This window comes from Hydra viridissima, unplaced genomic scaffold, assembly GCF_058129835.1.
Source record: "Hydra viridissima isolate aposymbiotic clone 2 unplaced genomic scaffold, HvirCarnegie_v1 scaffold_1, whole genome shotgun sequence".
NCBI classification, from domain to species: Eukaryota; Metazoa; Cnidaria; class Hydrozoa; order Anthoathecata; family Hydridae; genus Hydra; species Hydra viridissima.
The window spans coordinates 2,881,383-2,906,336 of record NW_028324300.1 but is presented as its reverse complement, the minus strand read 5'-3'; the positions used below and the strand labels follow the sequence as shown (position 1 = coordinate 2,906,336).

The 24,954-nt window shown below is 30.0% G+C and overlaps 1 protein-coding gene across 1 annotated transcript in view; it reads left to right on the top strand.

Annotated features, from left to right (window-relative positions):
- The first annotated feature begins 5,346 nt into the window (after positions 1–5,346).
- LOC149892903 (uncharacterized) overlaps positions 5,347–24,954 on the top strand; it is a 38,827-nt gene continuing 19,219 nt past the window's right edge. The window contains exons 1-7 of the mRNA XM_090081496.1: positions 5,347–5,499; positions 11,939–15,810; positions 16,353–16,469; positions 16,737–16,868; positions 19,927–20,133; positions 20,343–20,435; positions 20,522–20,631. Of these exons, the coding sequence (XP_089937622.1) occupies positions 5,468–5,499; positions 11,939–15,810; positions 16,353–16,469; positions 16,737–16,868; positions 19,927–20,133; positions 20,343–20,435; positions 20,522–20,631 (4,563 nt within the window). The 5' untranslated portion in view covers positions 5,347–5,467. The remainder of the gene's footprint in view (positions 5,500–11,938; positions 15,811–16,352; positions 16,470–16,736; positions 16,869–19,926; positions 20,134–20,342; positions 20,436–20,521; positions 20,632–24,954) is intronic.

Genomic DNA, 24,954 nt, shown 5'->3' with positions numbered 1-24,954 from the left:
GATTTGATGTAAAACATTAAGCATCCTGATGTAAAACATTAAGCATCCTAGAAGTAGCTAAAATTTTTGAGAATTAAGGTTAGGATCAGGGGCGTTCTATATCCTATCGGAATGCTTCTATATCCTATTGGAAACATTCCGTGAGAATTGAACGGCCAACCAACCGAAACCTTTAAGGCCCCAACCAGCACTTATTAAGAAAAAAAAACTGTGAAACTCAATATTTGATGTATATTCGAAATAAATTGGAAATATATAAGTGCGACTTTTTGTTTTGTTAGCTACTGAATTCTTTGTTACTTTTGTTTCGCTTTTAATTGTTATACTTAAATATATTGAAAAATTTGAAACGCTTTTTTATGGAATTTGAAATAAAAACACAATTTTTACTGGCCATTTTTTGTCAAAAAATAAAACAAAGAATGCAATAAACGTGAATTTTGTGGCATGTTTATGAATTTAAACAATTTGTTAATGCAGTAGTTTTAACATTAATAGATCACAAAAACAAAAGTAATAGACCACAAAAACAAAGGTAATAGACCACAAAAACAAAAGTAATAGACCACAAAAACAAAAATAACCAAACACAACTTAATATTGATCATTAGATTTTGACCAAAAAAAAAAAGAAGATAAAAGCAATTCTCATAAGTCTTTTCCATTCCTGGACAGTGATTACTCAAAAATGGTGTTATTTTCTTTGAAATAAGTAGGATCCTTAAGTTGACAAAAGTTTTCAAAGTTATCAAAATCAGAAAAAAAGGTCTATTTCTGACAATCCTGCTGTATAAAAATCAGTTTCAAACTGTGATCAAACGACTATAACTTTATGGGGTTTTTCTCCATATCCTTGTAATTTTCCAAGAGATCAAAAGGAACACAAACTCCCAATCTTCATCTCTTTAGTTAAGCTGTAAATTGGAGAAAATATGAAATAAGACAGGCTCTTTATGAGTAGCTAGGGGCTTCTCTCCAATAACGGCTCCGTTATTTAAACCAGCTTTTGGTTTTGTAAATGAATTTCACCCAAATGTGATCAACAATTAGAAAAATATATCGTATGTAAAACTATGCAATCGAAATAACTATTATACCGCTTTAATGACGTCTCACACCCAAGCCTCAAGAAATTTAGCTTGCAAAAGTGAGAATGATCTTTATAAAATTATTTTTGTATAGGAACAAGGCTAGAACTTTCCGTAACATATCTCGGTGCAGTAAAGTTGGTTGCTCGCCGCTATCAAATCATAGAAAATATCTCGGATGGCAGTTACGATTCGTCTAAAAACGAGCAAACCAATTTCGCTTTTCGCTTTTTGCGTTTTAATGATGATCAGAAATAGGAGATTAGAAATAGTTACCTTAAGGTTAGGTATTTTTGAACGAAAAAAGAGAGCTAACACAGCTTATTTGATATTAAATGTTCACTAAAAGAATGAGTTTGACATAAGAAGTTTTAGTGGTTAAGGCTACAAACAATGACAGAAATATGGCTGAAGTCTTTCAAATGAGTTCAAAAACTCTTTAGACAAAAGAACTCCTAAGCAATTTTTGTTATGGCTCTGCACTCCGTTTGAAGTTATGTGAAGCACATGTTATAGAATCATCATTCCAATGAAATTCCTTTTCGGAAATAGTCTAAAACACTATTCCCTTTTTAACCGCAGCCCTGTTCTTTGGAAAATCCTCTTAGAAGAGACAACTCAATTATTGTTTGTTACATAACGGAGCACAAGGATTGAAGCAGTGAGCCACTAGCAAGGAAGCCGAGAAGAAATGTTTAATGTTTAAGAGAACTTGACCTTTTTACCAAAAACACCATTAATGTGCATTCTCTCAAAAAAAAGATAGTTGCTTTTGAATTAATTACATTCACTACGTTAACGACGTGAATCTTATTTGATTCACTCAATTCAATCTGGATGACAATTTGATGACTTTAATGGCATTTCGAGAAATCTAAATCGAGTTTGTTCATCTACGTACTATATTTTGAAAGAGAAAACAAAAGTTGCAGAGAACTTTAAACTTGATGAAATCAGGTGTGCAGAGAAGAGAAATTAAAACAGAGATCTTCAATCACGAAAAAGAATTTCCCAAAGAAGTTTGATAGTTTTTTTCGGTATGAAGAAGTATATCAAGAGGTAAGAAGTATATCAGCTACCGGTAAGCATCTTGATTTTCTGCGCAAATGTGAAGGATCTGAATTCACCTTTTCCCCATGTGTCACTTTATGTCGTTCAGTCTTAAAAAACGAGAGATCTTTCAGCAGGCTTGCTTTTGTAATGAGCTTTTTACGCTCTGCAGTATATTAGAAGAAATTTTCCCTGTTAGCCCAGTCAGAAGAAGATATTGCACTGTAAGCAGAAGAGATTGAAGAGTAGGACTTAGTTTACTACTATCAGGCGTGTGATAATATCATCCAACATTAAAGCTAGTCCAGCAAAAATTGGAAGAAAACTTTTAAGATTTTGGCCTTTTGGCCTTTAAGATTGTTTTGCTTTAAGAACTTGAAATCACCATTCCAGCCACTTTGAGAGACGAATGGTTGATACTAGAAAACAATAAGGTGTGGCATCAAAGTTAGATTCACTCGGCCGTTTGCGGCCCCGATTTTTCAACTTTCGATGAAAAGGATTTGTTTGCACATAATGTGGATATCAGCTGTCATTCTTGATTTCCAGATAATCAGAGATAGGTTTGCTGGGACTCCATATGCGGCAATAACTGGTTATTGGTGAACTTAAACATAACCAAAACTTCAAGGAGCCCCGTTTCGTCACCATTTTTACACACACGTACAAACACAGACATACACTTTCAACCACACATGCACATCCTTGAAAGATCGTTTGAAAAACATAAACAGTCACCCACATCATTTACGCGTGATGATCTCTTTAAGCGGCTATTACAAATCAAAGTTGTGTCAAGCGCAATTATATGATCTTGTTAATTACGCGGGTCGAAACACAAGGTGTTTTATTTTTTAAATCCGTTAGAGATAATTTTTTATGTAAAGCAAACATCAAGATAAAGTTTAACTTAGGATTTCTGTAAAACCAATGTATTTAAAGTTCATTTTGATATCTCTCCTTAACTTTTTTGATTGATCTATTAAATACTTGAAGATTTTTACACGGAAGCTTATGGCTGTATTCATCAGATGGAAGACTGGATATTTGTTGATTGAAAAATGAAGAGCTTTGTATATAATGTTACAAACAATCTGTCTAGGTAGGGTTCAAATACTTGGTTTTCTTACTTGTTTCCCAACAAAAATTCATTCCTTACGACTACTAATCTCTTACCTGCTGTTGTCTACATTTTTATTCCTTTTAGTGGAACTGATTGGTGCATTGGCCAGCAGTTTTTTACTAAGAAGTTTACATAAGCTGCCATTTCGTCCTTGCCAGACTCAATAGATGCATTGCGAATAAAATCCGCAATACTTTCCCCTCCATTTGTTACACGAGTTTTTATTGTGCCTTTTCTTCCTACTTCAGTTTTACATTTTTCTTTAGTGGCTCGCCTTATCCTACTGTCTTTTTACTAAACCTTTTAATGAATCTAGGCGCATGCGTGCATAGAGCAACTTAAGGTTGTTAGTTCTGTCACATTATTTATATGCTTGGTTTATAACTAATACCGTTTTTGGATGCTTGTATCAATTACCAAAAAAGCTAGTTTATTGTTGAGCAAAGCTGCATTTCACGTTTGTTTAACTTCAAGCCTAATTCAAGTATTTTAAAAAAAAAGGTTTTTCTAATTTCAATGGTAACTTCAACTCAAAATGCTAAGTTTTTAGAGCAATAGATTAGCGTTGATATCCTTAGTAACGTGTGCCATGAAAGGAGAAACCAATATTTCTTATATTTTCTTTCTTTTTTTTTTGTAAAAAATAACATTTATTTCTTGATATATTGTGAATTTTACGATTAGCAGTCGATTTTCAAAGAAATTAAATAGCATCAAAACTTTATTAAACTAAAAAGAATATAAACAGTAAAATGAATCGATATTTTCTTTGAAATTTAATCCCATGGACGAACCTGAAGAAATTTAATCCCATGGATGAACCTGAAGAAGTCATGAAAGTTAGAAAAAAAAAATTACTTTCCTTTTTCTTTTAATTTTCAACCATCCGCGCATTTAAAACTTTTTTCTTTTTTTTGCAATGAAAATCGCTCCACCTTTTGCATATATTGACGGGTTGGTAGAAAAACTCACTACGTCCATCTTCAACGAAAATCAGCTTTTTACCCAGAACTAATGATTTTGATGTCTGTTTTCTTTTACTCATTTATTCGAATAGACAGTCCCTATTTTGTTAAAAATAGGGACTGTTTATTCGAGTGAAAATTTTTAATTATTAGGTCTGTAAAAGCATGATTTAACTAAATTATTAATAAATCATATTAATGAATTAAATTATTAAACTGCCCTTTATTAACTAAAGTAAGGGTTGATAAAGTATCCGTTCAGTTCAAAATGTAAAGCGAACATGTAAAAAAAAAATCGAAGCGAAATTGAATAATAGGATTTCTGAGTATAGAGAAATAGAGTGTTTCCACGGAATCGACGACATATACTTCTGCAGCTATAAACTATAAATTTCTTGATGTAAAACTGACCCTAACAAACAACTCAGTTTTTCTAATACATTTTAATAAAACGTTAACAACATTAATTTTTAAACTCCTTATATTAGCTTATGTGATATGAAGGTATCGTCTGCAAGAAATAATAGTATATAAGAAGAAAAGGTTTAGTTTCATACCGATGGTATTATTTAACCACAAATCTCATTTTTTGCGCCTGCTGCATATGAGCAGGAATATGGGCCTTATCGGTATTAGTAGCTCCAGTGCTAAATAGCTTGGTATATCGCTTATAAAGCTACAGCACTAAATTTTATTCCGGTGCAAACGCTAGAATTTTTATTTTTTTATTTCCTAAACATTTCAAGATCTCTAAACAATCTTCACAATGTCTCTCTGGGATTCAGTTAACCCATTCACCGAGAGTGTCTCCAATAGAAGACAGCAGTTTGATCGGATTGTTTCATTAATAAAACTGGACTACAATAATCAAATTTGGTATCATTTAAAAGGGTCAAGAATGTAGTTTGCTGCATAGTTAGCGACTGATATCTGGGTTGTTCTAAAAAGTATATTCCTAAGAAATATATATTTTTAATATATGTTTCAATAAAATCCACTCGCCATTGGTGAAAGAGCTAATTTCTAATAAAAACTTGCTTTACGGTATTTAAACATGACGTTTAAGCTGTACTTACGCATTCTAAATCTTTAATCTACGCCGGAATTTAAGTTTGCTTTTTTTAAAGTTTATATATGCGTATGCGAAGCCATGAGAATGCGCAATTTAAATATTACCTACATTTAATTGTATTTGTCATTTTAGCTCGCAAGTTAAGAGCTTTCACGAAATCGACTAAAAAATGAATTTCTATTATATCATTTGTATTGCAATGTAAGTTGATATTTTAATGTTAGGTTACTTGTTTATTATGAGAATGTTAAGTTTCATGAAGAATGAATAAAAGAAAAGCAGAGAAGGAAATGATTTGGTTTTTCCGAAGATAATCTTAACCCGAGCCCTAGCCCTAGCTAGGATTATTATGGGGTTATCAACGTGGGCTCTAACAACGTCAATGAAAAACGATTTGAAAAACAAATCTCAATTAAATTATGCTGTAAAAATAATAAAATTGTGTTCTTATACCAAACAACTATGGTTGTAATTTAAATGAAGTGTAATGTGAATTACAGGACGAAATGATCAAATTATCCGACCAGATATAAAAGTTTTTTTATGAAAGAAAAAAATGTATTCAATCCTAAAAATAATTGATTAAATAATTCTTCCCTTCATAAAAAAACTTTTTTTATTTGTTAGTTGTTAGTTGAAGAGGATGACTTGCAACATAAAAATAAAGCAGAGGACATGGTTTGAAGATGACATGATTGAATTGATAGTTTTAAGGAATTATATTGCAAGTGATTGCTAATGATTAATATTTACAGTAAAATTTTGCAGTTGCTTTTTGAAGCTTGGTTTAATCCAAAACTTTTAAATTAGGTATAAACGTGTGGTTAAGAGCTGCGAATTAAATGGATGCGCTAAATCTTTTTTAAATCTTTTTTAAAATTTTCTGACTTCGGTTAGGTTTTGGGATTTTTATCACAAATTACTTTTTCTAACTTTATAAAAACAAAACAATCTTATAGCAATGATCTGTTTATTTTAATCTTTCCCGAATATATTATGTTCAAAAAACAAAAAAACCTTGAAAATACAGGATATGTAATAAAAGGGTTTTAACAGGAGCTTTTCTCAAGTATATTAAACAGATTTTATCTTTAATCTTCCTAAACTGTGCACAAGTGTTTTACAAAAATCATGAAAATCCTCAATTGCTAAAACCCTTTTTGTTTTCTATTAATTTGCTGTACAAACAAACTAAACTTCAATTTTAACTCAGTTCTTTGGATCAATTTACTTTTATCAACCAATTAGTTTTTACGTTTTACTCAATAAACTTATAAAAAATTACTTAAATAAACTTTATAAAAAACTCAATAAACTCAATAAACTCAATAAACTTATAAAAAATTACTTAAATAAACTTTATAAAAAACTCAATAAACTCAATAAACTCAATAAACTTATAAAAAATTACTTAAATAAACTTATAAAAAATTACTTCATAAAAAGTTACTCTAAAAACAAATTTTAATGAAAACATTGAACAACAGCAAAACAAAGTAATTTTAGATCATCAACACAAACCAATTACACTATGCAATTTTACAAATGCAAACGCAATAAAAAATTTTTCTTCGTAACAATATTGAATGTAGGTTTAGATTAAACTACAGACAAAAAGTTTGAGGCAGGATAGGAACTTTTAGAAATAAGTGAATAAACAAACTTTTTGAAGTCTAATTTATAATTTAATTAATATATTTAAAAAAACTAATAATTATTATACATTTGTGATCAATAATTTCTAATTTTAACTAGCGTTTTAATTAAGTTTTTGATTCGTCAAACTAACCACCTTTTTTCTGTATTACAGCTGTACAGATCCTCGGCATACGATCAATCAATTTAGACAGTTTATTCAGGTTGTATTGCATCCCATTTTACTTGCAATATGTGCCAAAGGTCTTTCACAGAAGATGGCTGTTCTTCTCGCACATCTTTATCAAGTTCTTCCCACAACAACTCGATCGGATTAAAATCTGGTGATTGTGGTGGCCATTACATTATTTTTAATATTTTCTCCCTTATAGATCCGCTAAATAAGTTTTGCAGATTTTGCTGGTATGCTTCGGGTCATTATCGTGCATAAAAACATACTGATCGGAAAATAGGACATCAAATGCTGCCTCTCACCAGAAGGCAGCATTTGATGTCCTAAAATGTCTATGTACACCTCTTTTGTCATAATTCCTTCAATTTTGAGTAGGTTTCCAATATTCCCCCCAACAAAATTCCCCAAACGACCACAGATCAACCTCCATGTTTCACAGTGGGTATTAAACATTCTTCCGAATACCTTTCCCCAGCAAATTTTCGCACGAAAACAGAACTTTTTGAACCAAAAACTTCAAACTTGGATTCATCTGCTCAAAGGACGTTTTTCCATTCTGACCAATGTTTCTCAACAATGTTCTGACCAATGTTTCCAATTGACCAATGTTGATGATTTTTAACCAAATTTAGCCTTTTTGTTTTATTAATTTTTGCCAAACTATAAATATCAAAATTCTGTGCTAGTTGCTTTTCTTTTTACTACAAAAAAGTATACCACACACAAAGTTTATTAATTTTCATTCTATTAAAGGTATTAATCTCACTATTTCTTAACAGTGAGCTATTTACTGAATAACTGATTATTTTGACAAATCAAAACTCGTACGAGTACAATTAGAAAACGCAAATTAAAATTGGAAATTATTGATCAAAAATGTGTAATAATATTTAGTTTTTGTAAACATATTAATTAAAGTATAAATTAGACTTGAAAATATTTGTTTATTTGCTTATTTCTAAAAATTCCTAGCCTGCCTTAAACTTTTTGTTTGAAATTGAGACCAACAGAACAATACTGACTGATCTAAACATAATGGTCTTTCTTTCGACGTTCAACCACGGAAAAACCGCAGATCGTTTTCTTTTTCTGGCTTTAGTACATTGTAAAAACTGATCTCAAAATATAACTGGAGAGGGTATACGGGAAATAAATTGAAGCCAGTTTTGGCATCCCAAGATGGCGGTTGACTTAACGAACGGCTATGTGAAAAATAAGAAACTGATAACAATCAAGTTTTTTATTTTTAGCTCAAACACTGATAAATACTTAAGTTTCAAATAGAAATCTTTTTTTTTTTGTTTCACATAAAATTAACGAAATATTTCATATTTACTTAAATTTCAAATATAAATATTTTTTATTTAACAAGACATACTCTTACAATAGCTTGTATGTTAACTTTCCATTTTTCATTATTTAGAATAAATATAATAAAATAATATACAAATTCTCAGTAACACTAAGTACAAATTCTAATTTTAGTTTATTTAAACTTAGTTTGTTTAAAAGTTGTGAAGAAAAAGTATTTGTTTGCTTGTGCAGAAATCTCAAATTTCAAATAATTAGCATTTTTTATATAATTTATGTACCTTTTCGTTCTTAATTACACAATGCTGTGAGCTAGAAGGTAAATAATACAACTACATGGTAGGCAGCTGAGTTTCTTTTTAAGATAAAATATTTTTTATGCAAAAACAAGTATTGATATATCCATAACAAGTATTTATATATAAAAACTCTACATTCGTATATCATATCATAATATAATAAAAATATTTTTTATTAGTTTTTAAATGGGACAAGTTTAGTTAATTGCTTCCTAAGCTTTTCTCCAGTTACTTTTGCAGTGTGCTCTTTACTTAGGTGATTAAGATCCATTTTTGAATTGTTTTCTGAAGAAAGTTTTGTCAATGAAAATAAATGGCTGTCAGTTGTAGCTTAGTTAAGCATATGAGAAGTTTGTTCATTAACTATTTCTATATTCAAAAGTTTATTAATAAATAATGAACTTTTTTTAAGGTGTTTTTACATTCATTTATATCTTAAACTAGGAGTGATTATCCCTAAACTTTAAGGGATAATTCACATAAAAAGATATAAATTTATATGTATCATACATTTTTTGATAAAATGCATAATGTTGATAATGGTTTTTTTAAACATATTTAATGTATGTTATCAAAAAATTCCCTTCATAATTTTTAAAGTCGTTTTGAATAACAAGTTAAAAACAGTTGACCTAATTATTGAGAGCTGGAATATTACAAAGAATTATATATAAGTAACATAATATATAATATTATAAAAACCATATTTTGTATTTAATATCTTTTTAAATACCATATCCATTAATTACATTTATGCATTAAATAATCCTAGAAGGAACACCTGAGTTGTGTGTACTTACAGCACTCAGCTAAAAGTTCATGTAGCAAGTACATGTAATATCTTGCTACAAAAATTGAAAGTATAAACTTTGTCAAAATTGTAAGTAGACACCTCTGCCGCTTACCATGCAGTTATGTTATCAACCTTCTAGCACACTGCAACCAAAATTGGTTTTTCAGACTAAAGCCAGATTAAAACCTATTTCGGTTTTTTGAAAAACCGTTATAAATCGGTTTTTCAAAAATCCCAAATATTTCGTTTTTCAAAATACTCAAACAGGTTTTTTGAAAAACCAATACTTGTTTCGTTTAGTCGGTATTTCAACAAACCCATTTCTTTTTGATAAACCCAACTACCGGTTACCATATATCGCATTTGTAGGATATGTTAAATGTTTAGAAAAACGAAATCTAAGTACTGAAAATATTCTCGAAAAAGATCATTACAATTTTTGTAATTAAAGTTTGCATAGCTTTGAAATTTATTTAGCTGTTTTTCAAAGTTTAACTTTATCGGAAATAACATGGTGTTCGATAATATTTAGTGCTCTTTACAGTGGCTCAGGGTAAGCAATATCAAATATAATATATGCTGTCATAACCAAAGTAATGCCACAAGAAAAAATCTGGGATGTATTTTGCAACCAGTACTTTATCAACAGAAAGATCTATTGATATTGGTATAAGAACCAGGTCTCTAATCCGGAGAATAGGAGTGAGACAAGCCAGATACTAAATCAAAATAAAACACCAACTTGAAATTAAGTTACAATGAACAAAATATTTTCACTAGTCATACTTATTATAAAACCACGTCAAAGACATATTGAAGGTTTCTCTCCTCAGAGAACAGATGAACAAGCATATACTCCTTAAATTCTTTGATATACCTAAAAATGATAAAACGCTGCTTACAAAAAGTATAAACTTTTGATTAGTAATGATCGATATTTATATTATGTATATATTTGTATAAATTTATATAAATATATGGAATGAATTTTATAATTATGCATATCACTTACTCTCGTCTTATTTTTCATTGATATCAATTTAAAGGGACCAGCATTTATTCTTTAGACTCATTTTTAATTCTATTAAAGTTTGAAAGCCATTTGAAAGCCAACAAAACCGGTTTTTTAAAGAGGTGACATCAGAATGCAGCTTATATCATTCGTCTAATATTAGGGCTAGTAGATCCTCAGTGACATGTTCTTCCTGTAAAAAATTACTTTTCTAGTTACAAAATTATCTAAAACTGGCTACATGTGCAACTGAATTTATACTTTAGTTTTAAATGATTTTTGGAACTTATATATGTGTTTGTATATAATTGGGTAAGTCGGTTTTACCATTTTTTTCGAATATCAAATTGAATAATGTTACAGCTACTGTAACTAAGGTATAACAACAGATCCACCAATTTTCAGGAATACTGTATTAGAAATGGCTTGTCGATTTGTATTTAAAGTCCTTACATAAAATATGGGCTAAATTTGTTGGTAGCTAAAATATTTGGAATTTCAATCTTTGAAATTTTAAATTCCAAACAAGTTCTCTCATTTCAAATTATCTCGTTTTAAACATATAATGCAACCAATAAAGTGTTATGTTACAGGAGCTAATCAAACTTAGCGCATGTGGTGATTATTGAATCCCTAATCGTATCTACAATCACCACCATCATCAGTTCAAAATATCCTAAATAACTATTTGAAAATTATGGATTTTTCATACATTGACTTGAGATTATACTTATAAAAGGTAATTTAGATATTCTTATAAAATATATATAAATTAATACATATATATAAAAATAACACATATATTTATAATAATGTATACATATATATAAATATATATATATATTTATATATATATATATATATATATATATATATATTTATATATATATATATATATATATATATATATATATATATATATATATATATATATATATATATATATATATATATATATATATATACACACACACACATAATTATAAAATATACATATACTAATAAAACCTAAAAAAAAATAATATCTTGATGACAGAAGTTTTGTATTAAAATTAAATAATGATGAAAAAACATTGGTCTACACTTTTAATCTAATTGAAAATTAGAATGTTTCATTGAAAAGAGGCGGTATTTTACATCATCCAACATCATTAAATTAAAGATCTGTTACTTATATGAAAACAAAACTTAAAATGAACACGAGATTTTTTTAGAAATCGCTAAAAACCTGATTTCCGGAGTTTTTTATTCATTCTTTCTGAGAATTTTTTAAACTTATAAGTTGAGTTTTTTTATTATTATTTAATAATATCCCATTTATAATTACTTAAAAAACACTTTTTACTAATCTTCTAATTTTGATTTTTTACTAAAAATAAAGAAGTTTTTTTCTTTAGAATCCAGTTAATAAAATACGGTGTAAAGATGAGTGAAACAAATTGCGATTACATTTCGAAAACTGAGACTGTTTGTGAATACACTTCAATAACTGAGCTATCAAACGGAGTTCCACCTAATATAACACATCTCACTTTACCTTTTCACCTATTTATTAATCAATCTGAGCAATTCAAATCATTATCTTCATTAAAAGTTCTTCGCTTCAGCTCAAGTCCCATCACTGCACTTAATTCAGACACATTTAATTCATTAACCAATTTGACCGAGCTTTATCTAAATAACACTCAAATAACCAGTCTTTCATCTGACATATTTAACTCATTAACTTCATTAAAATATCTTAATTTAAGTTCCAACCAAGTACCCAGTCTTCCACCTGACGTGTTCGAGTCATTAAAATCCTTAGAGACACTCGAATTATCTTCCAATAAAATAACTGATCTTCCATCTGACGTATTCAAATCATTAAAAGCATTAAAACATCTTGATTTAAGTTCCAACCAAATACCCAGTCTTCCACCTGACGTGTTCGAGTCATTAAGTTTATTAGAGAACCTCGAATTATCTTCCAATATAATAACTGATCTTCCGTCTGACGTATTCAAATCATTAAAAGCATTAAAACATCTTGATTTAAGTTCCAACCAAATACCCAGTCTTCCACCTGACGTGTTCGAGTCATTAAGGTTATTAGAGAACCTCGAATTATCTTCCAATATAATAACTGATCTTCCGTCTGACGTATTCAAACCATTAAAAGCATTACAACATCTTGATTTAAGTTCCAACCAAATACCCAGTCTTCCACCTGACGTGTTTGAGTCATTAAGTTTATTAGAGAACCTCCAATTATCTTCCAATATAATAACTGATCTTCCGTCTGACGTATTCAAATCATTAAAAGCATTAAAACATCTTGATTTAAGTTCCAACCAAATACCCAGTCTTCCACCTGACGTATTCGAGTCATTAAGTTTATTAGAGAACCTCGAATTATCTTCCAATAAAATAACTGATCTTCCGTCTGACGTATTCAAATCATTAAAAGCATTAAAACATCTTGACTTAAGTTCCAACCAAATACCAAGTCTTTCACCTGACGTGTTCGAGTCATTAAACTCATCAGAGACCCTTGAACTATCTTCCAATAAAATAACTGATCTTCCGTCTGACGTATTCAATTCTTTAAAATCATTAAGATTTCTTAATTTAAGCTACAACCAAATATCCTGTCTTCCACCTGACGTGTTCGAGTCATTAAGTTTATTAGAGAACCTCCAATTATCTTCCAATATAGTAACTGATCTTCCGTCTGACGTATTCAAATCATTAAAAGCATTAAAACATCTTGATTTAAGTTCCAACCAAATACCCAGTCTTCCACCTGACGTGTTCGAGTCATTAAACTCATCAGAGACCCTTGAACTATCTTCCAATAAAATAACTGATCTTCCGTCTGACGTATTCAAATCATTAAAAGCATTAAAACATCTTGATTTAAGTTCCAACCAAATACCCAGTCTTCCACCTGACGTGTTCGAGTCATTAAGGTTATTAGAGAACCTCGAATTATCTTCCAATATAATAACTGATCTTCCATCTGACGTATTCAAATCATTAAAAGCATTAAAACATCTTGATTTAAGTTCCAACCAAATACCAAGTCTTCCACCTGACGTGTTCGAGTCATTAAGTTTATTAGAGAACCTCGAATTATCTTCCAATATAATAACTGATCTTCCGTCTGACGTATTCAAATCATTAAAAGCATTAAAACATCTTGATTTAAGTTCCAACCAAATACCAAGTCTTCCACCTGATGTGTTCGAGTCATTAAGTTTATTAGAGAACCTCGAATTATCTTCCAATATAATAACTGATCTTCCGTCTGACGTATTCAAATCATTAAAAGCATTAAAACATCTTGATTTAAGTTCCAACCAAATACCCAGTCTTCCACCTGACGTGTTCGAGTCATTAAGGTTATTAGAGAACCTCGAATTATCTTCCAATATAATAACTGATCTTCCGTCTGACGTATTCAAATCATTAAAAGCATTAAAACATCTTGATTTAAGTTCCAACCAAATACCAAGTCTTCCACCTGACGTGTTCGAGTCATTAAACTCATCAGAGACTCTTGAACTATCTTCCAATAAATTAACTGATCTTCCGTCTGACGTATTCAATTCTTTAAAATCATTAAGATTTCTTAATTTAAGCTACAACCAAATATCCTGTCTTCCACCTGACGTGTTCGAGTCATTAAGTTTATTAGAGAACCTCGAATTATCTTCCAATATAATAACTGATCTTCCGTCTGACGTATTCAAATTATTAAAAGCATTAAAGCATCTTGATTTAAGTTCCAACCAAATACCGAGTCTTCCACCTGACGTGTTCGAGTCATTAAGTTTATTAGAGAACCTCGAATTATCTTCCAATATAATAACTGATCTTCCGTCTGACGTATTCAAATCATTAAAAGCATTAAAACATCTTGATTTAAGTTCCAACCAAATACCCAGTCTTCCACCTGACGTGTTCGAGTCATTAAGGTTATTAGAGAACCTCGAATTATCTTCCAATATAATAACTGATCTTCCATCTGACGTATTCAAATCATTAAAAGCATTAAAACATCTTGATTTAAGTTCCAACCAAATACCAAGTCTTCCACCTGACGTGTTCGAGTCATTAAGTTTATTAGAGAACCTCGAATTATCTTCCAATATAATAACTGATCTTCCGTCTGACGTATTCAAATCATTAAAAGCATTAAAACATCTTGATTTAAGTTCCAACCAAATACCAAGTCTTCCACCTGACGTGTTCGAGTCATTAAACTCATCAGAGACTCTTGAACTATCTTCCAATAATTTAACTGATCTTCCGTCTGACGTATTCAATTCTTTAAAATCATTAAGATTTCTTAATTTAAGCTACAACCAAATATCCTGTCTTCCACCTGACGTGTTCGAGTCATTAAGTTTATTAGAGAACCTCGAATTATCTTCCAATATAATAACTGATCTTCCGTCTGACGTATTCAAATTATTAAAAGCATTAAAGCATCTTGATTTAAGTTCCAACCAAATACCGAGTCTTCCACCTGACGTGTTCGAGTCATTAAACTCATCAGAGACCCTTGAACTATCTTCCAATAAAATAACTGATCTTCCGTCTGACGTATTCAAATCATTAAAAGCATTAAAACATCTTGATTTAAGTTCCAACCAAATACCCAGTCTTCCACCTGACGTGTTCGAGTCATTAAGTTTATTAGAGAACCTCGAATTATCTTCCAATAAAATAACTGATCTTCCGTCTGACGTATTCATGTCATTAAAAGCATTAAAACATCTTGATTTAAGTTCCAACCAAATACCCAGTCTTCCACCTGACGTGTTCGAGTCATTAAGTTTATTAGAGAACCTCCAATTATCTTCCAATAAAATAACTGATCTTCCGTCTGACGTATTCAATTCTTTAAAATCATTAAGATTTCTTAATTTAAGCTACAACCAAATATCCACTCTTCCGTCTGACGTATTCCAGTCATTAACTTCATTAACAATTCTTCAACTTTCGTTCAATTACTTATCCATTGTTCCGTCTGACTTATTCAACTCATCAGCTTCATTAACAATTCTTGATTTACAAAACAACCAACTAGCTCGCCTACCACGTTACATGCTTCAATCTACAATTTTGTTTGATAGTCTCTCTTTGAATGACAATCCATTGAACTGCGACTGTGACCTCGCAATTTTGAGTGAGTTGTTACAAACTAAGAAATCAAATATATTTGGAGATTGCATGAATAATACAAAATATGCTACTGCGTTGGCACAGTTAAAAGTAATAGGTAATTTTTTTGATGAAATGAATAAGTAATCAATTTATACAACTGCAATAATTATATTACATTTATATCATTTAGTCGCGCTGTTATATATTTTTTATTTATTTAGTTGAATAATAATACTTATTTTAACTATTTGTACTTATTTCTTATTTAATACTTATTTTATTTATCTGATTTAGGAATGTTATCTTGTCCAAGTTTCGAAATATAAGAATTATTTTGTAATATATGCCAATTTATACTCGATTATAATTCCTTTCGAAATTTCTTTTCTGGAATTATTTTGAAAGTTTGTATGTTCAGATAAGCTTTTAAAATGACCTTAATATATTTTTATTTTCAAACAAAGGTATAAAATTAGTACAATAATATAATAGTAAGTTTATTAATTTATCTGTATAACCCAGCAAGTATGCTCAGAAATGATCACAACAGCAACGCACATGAAATCAAGAGTTAATTACCGATGTTATTCTTTTGAAAATTGCTTTAATTTCTTCCGGCATCGATACGTTAGTTTAAGTTTTTTATCTTTCATTAAGATATGTGCTGCTTACCAAATGGCTACATAGTAAATTCGAACGGTAGTGACGAATGCTATTGTAAAGCCGGTTACCAACCAAAATTGGTAACTGAAACATCTATACCAATATGTGAAGGTAAAATTTTTCTCATTTTTTTATATTTCCGCAAACATTATAATGTATGTTGCCACAAAAAATAATTACTACACCATCTCTAAATAAAATACTCAACACATAAAAACTTCAAATAACTCTTATTTTTTTTTTTTTTTTTTAAAAAATCTGAAAGCAAAACAAGTGTAGGCCAATATTTTGGTAAATTATCAATGAATAGACCCCAAACCCATTTCTATTACACTTAGGTTAATATTTTATAATCATCATTTCTTTTCCTTCTTCCAGATTTCGACGAATGCTTAAATGCTACCTCCCCTTGTACGCAGAATAACACCAAGTGTGTCAACCAATACGGAAATTTTTCCTGCCCCTGTAAGGATGGTTGGTTTTTCGATACAGACAGTGGCAGCTGCTTTGGTAATTTATTTTAATCTCTTTTGTTTGAAATATGTTTTGAAGTGAAATACGTTTTGAAGTTTAATAAGGAAGATTAACCTGATTTTTGTTGCATTTTCACAATCCAAACTAAATGCGCAAATCTCTATGCTGATCGATAGCAGAGAATAAAATGATATCAATTTACCTCCATGCCCAGCAAGCACACAACGTTGAAACAACGTTGAAATAACGTTGATCAACGTCGATCAACGTTATTTCTACGTTGTTTCAACGTTGTGTGCTTGCTGGGTGGTTATCTCATTAATTTATCTATGGTTTTATTAATCAAACTTTTCTGTCATTGAGTTCTCAGTAGAGATACTTGAAAAATGTTGTAAAGCAATGTTTCTTTTTCTTGTTAATACGGCTTTATTTTATAAAAAAATTGTGATAAAAATATCGTGTTATGTTTACAATAATCAAATTAAATGTCCAGTAGAATCATTTTCAAAATTCTCGGGTAATTAATGCAAAAGGAAAAGTAATATAATATTGAAATGCATTGAAAACAGTTAAAATATATTTGCAATAATAATTAAAAAAGAAATAAGTTCTTAACAATAAATATTTAAAAATCTATTTCCAAATATTTCACAAAACAAGCCATCCAAAATGACATAAAAATTTATATCACATTTTTTTGTATAATTACATTCTGTATCATTATTTGAGATGTGGCGGGGCTGAGTGATCTAAGTGTCAATAAGTGAATAATATATTTTATTAAACCAAAATGATCTAAGTGCATATCCCTTTACAATGCAAGGAGATCTAAATCCAGAAACTAACTCTTTATTAGAAATTAACAAGATGGAGCTGTCTGTTTGTCCACGCATGTCATTTTCTCTAATTGATCTACTCGCGCCATTATTAGACACGCATTGTTTACATTACACAACTTATTTGTCGGTTTGTTAATGCAATTAGTTATGATTCTTATCATTAATGTTATTTATGGTTTTATTTTCAATTATGGATGAATCTGCTTTCAAACTAAATGAAAATTTAGAAAACAAAGTCAGAGAAAAATGGAAAGTGAAAAAAGAAGGAACGGAGTACAAAACCAGTGAATTAAAAAAAAAGTTGTTAAAAAAAAAAAAGACACCTACAAGTGGGGAGATTTTTAGGTTTTTGTTTTTTTTCTTTTTTTATATTTTTAGTTGATTGGTAATTTTAAATTTAGTTGCCCTAATATTTTGCGCATGAAAAAAAGCTCTTCGACAAACTAAACAAGTTGGGAATCAATAAACAGTGAAGCTTTTTAATGGAACTCGTTTAAAGAGATTGACATGGGAATCCCAAACCATGAGGGGTAAAAAAGTTCTAATACAACTTTCACGATAGGAACATGTTTAAAAACCACATTAATAGCATTCTCAGGGATGAAAGCTGCTCAGTTCCTAAGCTTTGATTTAAAAGTGTTAACAAAACGTGTGATCTTCTTGATCTTAAAAGAAAGAAAAATAACGTACAGGTAGCCTCATCAAGATAGAAATTGATATGCACTATCAAACGTCGATGCCGTCGCTAAAGTTATCAAATTCGATACTGCTAAAAGTATATTACCTGGAAGTCAAATATAAACTATTACTACCCAGCGGGCACACGACATTGAAGCAACATTGAAATAACGTTGATCAACGTTGATCAACGTTATTTCAACGTAGTGTGCTTACTGGGTATGGATCTACAAAAGCTCCACAACATACCCAAATTCTCGTCAGTTTTTATGCTTCAACTTTGGGATTCATGAAATAGACATGGCTAATAGCATTATGTGCGTAATCTGAACAGGGAGGAAACAAAATTGCTTCGTGTTTATGGTAAGCGAATAATTCAGGACATTTAACCGCCTACAAACTAAATCTAGAAGTTAAGGTGGCAACTATGAATGGGAACTTAAAAAGAGGATGCCTTTTTTTCTTCTACATTTGATTTATTGCAAACGAAATATTTGATCCAATTAAGCATAAGATTTTTATAGCTACTCAGCTTAAGATAGAGACTTAGCCTGTATTGAAAAAAGTGCAAAGCAGTGTAAGTTATGGAATGAAGACGATGTAAAGCGTGCTGCTCGCAGCTCTAAATTTGACAAATTGTTCAAGGTCCTTGACATTGATAAGAAAACGCTTTTTTATTTTGACACTTCATGGACTATATTTTTGAATGTAGTCGAGGATATGTCAAAACATGTAAAGATATCATTTTTGTCATTTTTTTTATTACTAAAACGTTTATTTTTTTTCTTAAATATTTTTTTAGAACATGGTTAACCTCACGTTTCTTATCTAATAAAAATTTATTAAATAAAATTGTTTTTTTTTAAATGGAAATTGGATTGTTTTTTTGAATTTTCCCAAAACAAAAATTTTTGGCATATAGGTCACTTAGTTCACCACGCCTCATTTATACTTTTTTTAAAAGAACACAAAATGACTCTGAACAAGTAAATTCTGTTCAGACTGTATAATATATTTATATTTATACGCTTTCCATATATGCATTCTATCTATCTATCTATCTATCTATCTATCTATCTATCTATCTATCTATCTATCTATCTATCTTTCTATCTATCTATCTATCTATCTATCTATCTATCTATCTATCTATCTATATATATATATATATATATATATATATATATATATATATATATATATATATATATATATATATATATATAGATAGATAGATAGATAGATAGATAGATAGATAGATAGATAGATAGATAGATAGATAGATAGATAGATAGATAGATAGATAGATAGATAGATAGATAGATAGATAGATTGATAGATAGATTGATAGATAGATTGATAGATAGATTGATAGATAGATAGATAGATAGATAGATACTTTCGCTTTCCTACTATTTCAAAATGTTTTGCTGATTAAGTTTTACATTGAAAATCTTTATTATCAATAATCTTGGAAAAAAAGGTAAAATCTTCTCTACAATTTTACCAATTATGCCTTACATTTAAAATCTCTATTATCACTAATCAGTCAAAAAAGGAAAATATTTTTACTTTAGTATCAACAAGGCCTGGAGTTTTTAACTTTAAAAGTGAAGAGAAGCAAATGTTGAATCTTTATTGGACGACTCCGGAATTCTCATCCGATGTTATTTTGGGTTATTTTTTGTGCTATCAACAAGTGTCTATGGATGGAGTTTTAATTGAGATGAATAAAACTTGTGAGGAGACTGGAAATGTTACTGCATTTAATATTACTAAACTAGGTTGGTGGGTTCTAACTTATATTCATTTTTATTACTAAGTGCGAATGACACTCTCTACTTAGGGCATTGTCAATTTTCTCGTTTTTTTATGTTTCTTTAGAAGATGACATCCTCAAATTTTCTTTTTATTTTCTTTTTTTTTTTTTTAATGTTTTTCTTATTTTGCATGCCATTTAACGTAATTTTGTTTGCAAAGTTTTTCACTGTAGGCAAATATAGCAAATATAGTATTCAACTTTCGGCTAAAAATTCAAATGGGCAAGGTGCACCAGCGAGTTTATATGCATTTACTCAACAAGACGGTATACTTAAAACTTTTTCAATTTTTTTTTTACTAAAAATATCAGCTGATTTCTTTTTTATCGGCGTTAGACTTTTTTTCTTGTAGTTCCCACCAATGTTCAAAATGTCGAATCATTAAGCTCTTCAACAGAAACGTCAATATTTGTAAAATGGAATGCTTCTAAAAATGTTTATGGAATCTTAAGAGGTTACACAGTAAGTTTAAAATAAAAAGTATTTTATTGATTTACAGTGAAAACATAATGCTTGAAGAATAATAAAAAATCAACTATAATGTAATCTAATAGCTTTAATGGCAGACCAATGTTATTTATCAAATTAATCAATTACTAAAAGTTATAATTTACCTAATTCCCAGGATTAGCCACCCGATGGGTACATCCATTTGTTGACGATATTTATATCTTTACATTCTTGAATATATTGTGTAAATTATAGATAAAAACAAAAATTGATTTAGATATTGTAAAAGTGTACTCGAAGTTGAAAAACTGAAATTTAATGAGATTGCTTTTCTGTTGAATGAAATTTAAATATTTTAGAATTATTTATAACAAATTTTCATTTTTGTTATTTCCGAAGAATACATTTCAAAAATCCTCCTTAAAATTATATACTTTAAGCTAATCATGGCATTTAAAACAAGAAACTTTTTACTTTCTTTGTTTTTGAATTGAAGCACATTAAATTCAATGAGACAAAATGGTCTAAACCCGATTGCAGTTCACAAACAATATTTTTTGCAATTATGGTTTGTTTTAAAACACTACAAAACACTTTGCAAAACCAATTTAATGTGGTATCATTAGAAAAGTTTCTTCAAATTCCAGTACAAAAAGTTTAAAAATGCCTAAGTATTTACGTTATTTTGGGGTTTCTTCAATTAGTTATCGATTATTTTTATAGAACCAAATGATAATTTAATGCTCATGCCTGCCCGGAGAGCCTCAAAACATAAAAGTCATGCTCAAAAAATAAAACCAATTGGGTTTGGTAGCCCATACATCCATGTTTCAAAAAATAAAAAAATTAAAATCATCTGCCTAGGTCTAAGGAAAAAAAATGACTTTGATTTTTTAGATTTATTTGTTCCTTGCTTCATTGCCCGGAGAGCCTCAAGCCACAAAAGACACACTCAAAAGTAAGAAATAAATAATAAAACTGATATTACTACTATTGATATGCATAGTCTATACATAGAGGCTTTAAAAATAAAAAATTAAGCCATCAGTCAATGTGTAGGAAATCATTGTTACTTTGAACTTGTCAGTCATTTTGACCTTACTTTTAATGGAAAAAATTTCTTTAATCACCATTTTTTCTTTGAATTTGAATCATTTTTAAACTTAAAACACTGTCGCAAAATAAAAAAAAATATTAAAGTAGTGTTTATAATTAAACTTTGGCAAAGGCTGTTTCAAAATTCTAAATATTATAGGTTTTATTTACTGTGGGTTTTTTTTACAAATTACAAATATACAAAGATAAAACAAATAAATATTTAAAAAGATTTAATCTCATAAATAAATTTTTGAATCAGTTTAAATAAATCCGTAGGTATTTTCTCAGTTGATTTTTTTTGTCACAAACACTTATTCTAAAGTAGCAAGGTTTCAAAATTCATTAAAGATGCAACAGATATATTTCACCTAAATGTGCTTGCTATTACATTCAACCTCACATCTTTCAAGCCAATTTCCATATTGTGGATGTAATTTTGAATGTTTGAATCTTTGCCACTGGACAGAAAAATCGTGATGAAGAGCTTCTAAAGATTGTTCACTGATAGGACCAAGGGATTTTTTCTTCATTCTGATAAAATCATCAATGTGAAAAAAAACGTTGTGCACTTTAGGGGTCACACTTACAAATCCTAGACTTAAAAAAGATGTCAGAAATTCTTCGATTTTTTTTTTCATATTCCTTATCAAGGAAGTTTCCAAAGCAGGCTCTAACAACAGCACTGAATTTTTTGAATGCATCAATTATGGCCAAAACTGATGAATCTAGATTCTCAAAGAGCTGATCTATCACTTCAATATTTTCCAGGTGTTTTTGGCAATCATTTCCAGCAAATTGTCCACCATGATATAGTTGGATTATGATGTTGAGTCTTTTTGGCCACTCATCTGCTTCTGGCAATGTTTCTTTTAGTGCTTTGAACAAGTGATTTACTATCCCAATAAGCAGATGAAGTTCCATTGGGGGAATTAGTTCGAAAATGAATTTGCTTGGATCAGCTTTTAGAAGCGGTTTATGGACAACATTGTTGAAAAACTTTGCCCCACTAATGTCACCACCTTTTGAAACCTCCATCAATCCCAACTTTTATGAGATGACCTGCTTGAAGTTGTCTCTTAAGTGAAATTGCTAGAAAGTCAGAGAGATTTTTGCAGTGAACAGCTGTGTACTCTTTGTGTGGGATTTTTTTGCCTGATGATGCAGTTGTAGCTTTTGTAAAAAAAATTTGCAAGTTGCAACCCTGCGTCATGAAAATTTGCTCGATAGTTTGGCTCAAAAAGAGGCGATTTGGAAAGCAAATTTAGTGTTGTTGCAAGTTTTTTTACTCCGATATTAGACATGCCTGTAGCTTGCTGAATTTGCACCTGGTCTTGGGCACTTAACTTATACTTTTCTGCAGTTGTTGATTTTGAACATGATGCTCCTAAGGACAAATTTTAAAAAACCTTGTTATGAAATGTAATCTTAGAAAAGACAAAATGGGACCATTAAAAACAGGAAAGATACAAAATTTAAGTTACTGAGGGTAACAGGTAATGGACGACCTCCCTCAATCACTGACAGCCTGATTGTCCCACCTGGTGATGACTCTTGACCTTTGATAGTTGCAGAGGCTACCTGTTCAAAAATTTTTTTGTTTTCTGCTGAAATTTCTCTAAGGTTTAAGTTCAAAGAAGTAGAGTTGCATTTATGAGGTAAGCCTTTCCCAAGTGATGACAAACATTCTGAAAATCTTTTCAGGGGATTTTTGGGATTTGAAGTTGTAGAATTATCCAAAGGAGGTTTTTCATTCAGCTTCAGCTTACCAATTTAGCAAATCAGGCATTTACAATTTGAGCCTCTTGTCACAGTCTTGACATTGATAGTTTGAAAATTGTAAAGAGTAGGCAGCTTGACAAATACTCCTCTTTCAACCCTTTTAAGTTGATTTCTACACGTTCCACACATTCCAGTTGGAACTCTAAAGTCCAAAATGTCAATGGCCGTTGAAAAAATATTTTTGAATCTCTCAAAGGCTGCACCAGAAATTGGTGCAGCCTTTGAGAGATTACATACAACACACACTGTTTTTCGACACTCTTCGTGAGATTTGGTACTATTGGGTATTCTGAAAGAGTCCAAGTAAAGTTAAAACTACAAAAATTACTTGCTTGTGTTTTCATTTGATTAAGCACTTATTTTATTGTCAGCAACTAATAAAAAAATTTATGTTTTTACAGCTTCCTTATCCATTAGTATTAAGTACTTTACCGCTTCCTTCCTTAGCATTAAGTACTAAGAAATAAAATAGACCTAGGTATTCAAAAAATGTGGGCTTAAAAAAACGTTTGAAACATTTCACTTTTAAAAGAAAGCGAATTAGCAGGTAAAGATACCCCTAGGGTTATGCAATTTAAAACGGATTAGCAATGAAAGCAATCTAGTTTCATTTTGTTCATTTTATATAGTTATTTTTTATCAAGCTTCATTTTTTTTAGTGATTATCTATCAAATTTTATAGTTATTCATAAATAACTATCATCTTTTCTTCCTTATGTCTTTAGGAAAGGAGCCAATAACATGAGAAAATTCAAAGTCATTTTTTTTCCTTGGACACAGGCAGATGATTTCAATTTTTTTATTTTTTGATACATGGATATATTGGCAACCAAACGCAATTAGTTTTATTTTTTGAGCATGACTTTTATGTTTTGAGGCTCTCCGGACAGGTGTGTGCTGTTATATAGAGCACAAGTGAAGTCTAAATTGCCACCATATGTGAAACAGATGTGTAGCAATAACTTATTTTTTTGGTAGAACTTAGTACCTAGTCATAAAGGAAATGCGAACTAGCTGGAAGAAAAAAAATGATATGTCTGAAGGACATCTTTACCAAATATTTCGACAGATTAAAACCCTATTCATTTTTTAATTAAGTTAGGAGAGGTATATGGTTGCATTAATTGCTACTTAAAAGTAGCGAGTTAGTAGTGAGTATGTTAGATTTATACAGCAGGAGCTGAAGATCTTTGATTATTTACATGCGTACAAGAAGCTTTTGAAGTTAACCTTGCTGTTTTTCGGCATTTCATTATATTTTAATGTATAATTGTCCTCGAATATTTAGTTCATAGCTCTTCCATATCCAGATTCATCTAACTGTTTTTAACCTATGAGACCTTAGTAAGATTTGTAGACGTGTTTTAAGACGTTGTATACATGCAAGAGTCAAATACCAGTACCACAGAATTGGAGCTCCCTCAAGCAGATTAACTCAAAGCAGCAAACAAAATGTGT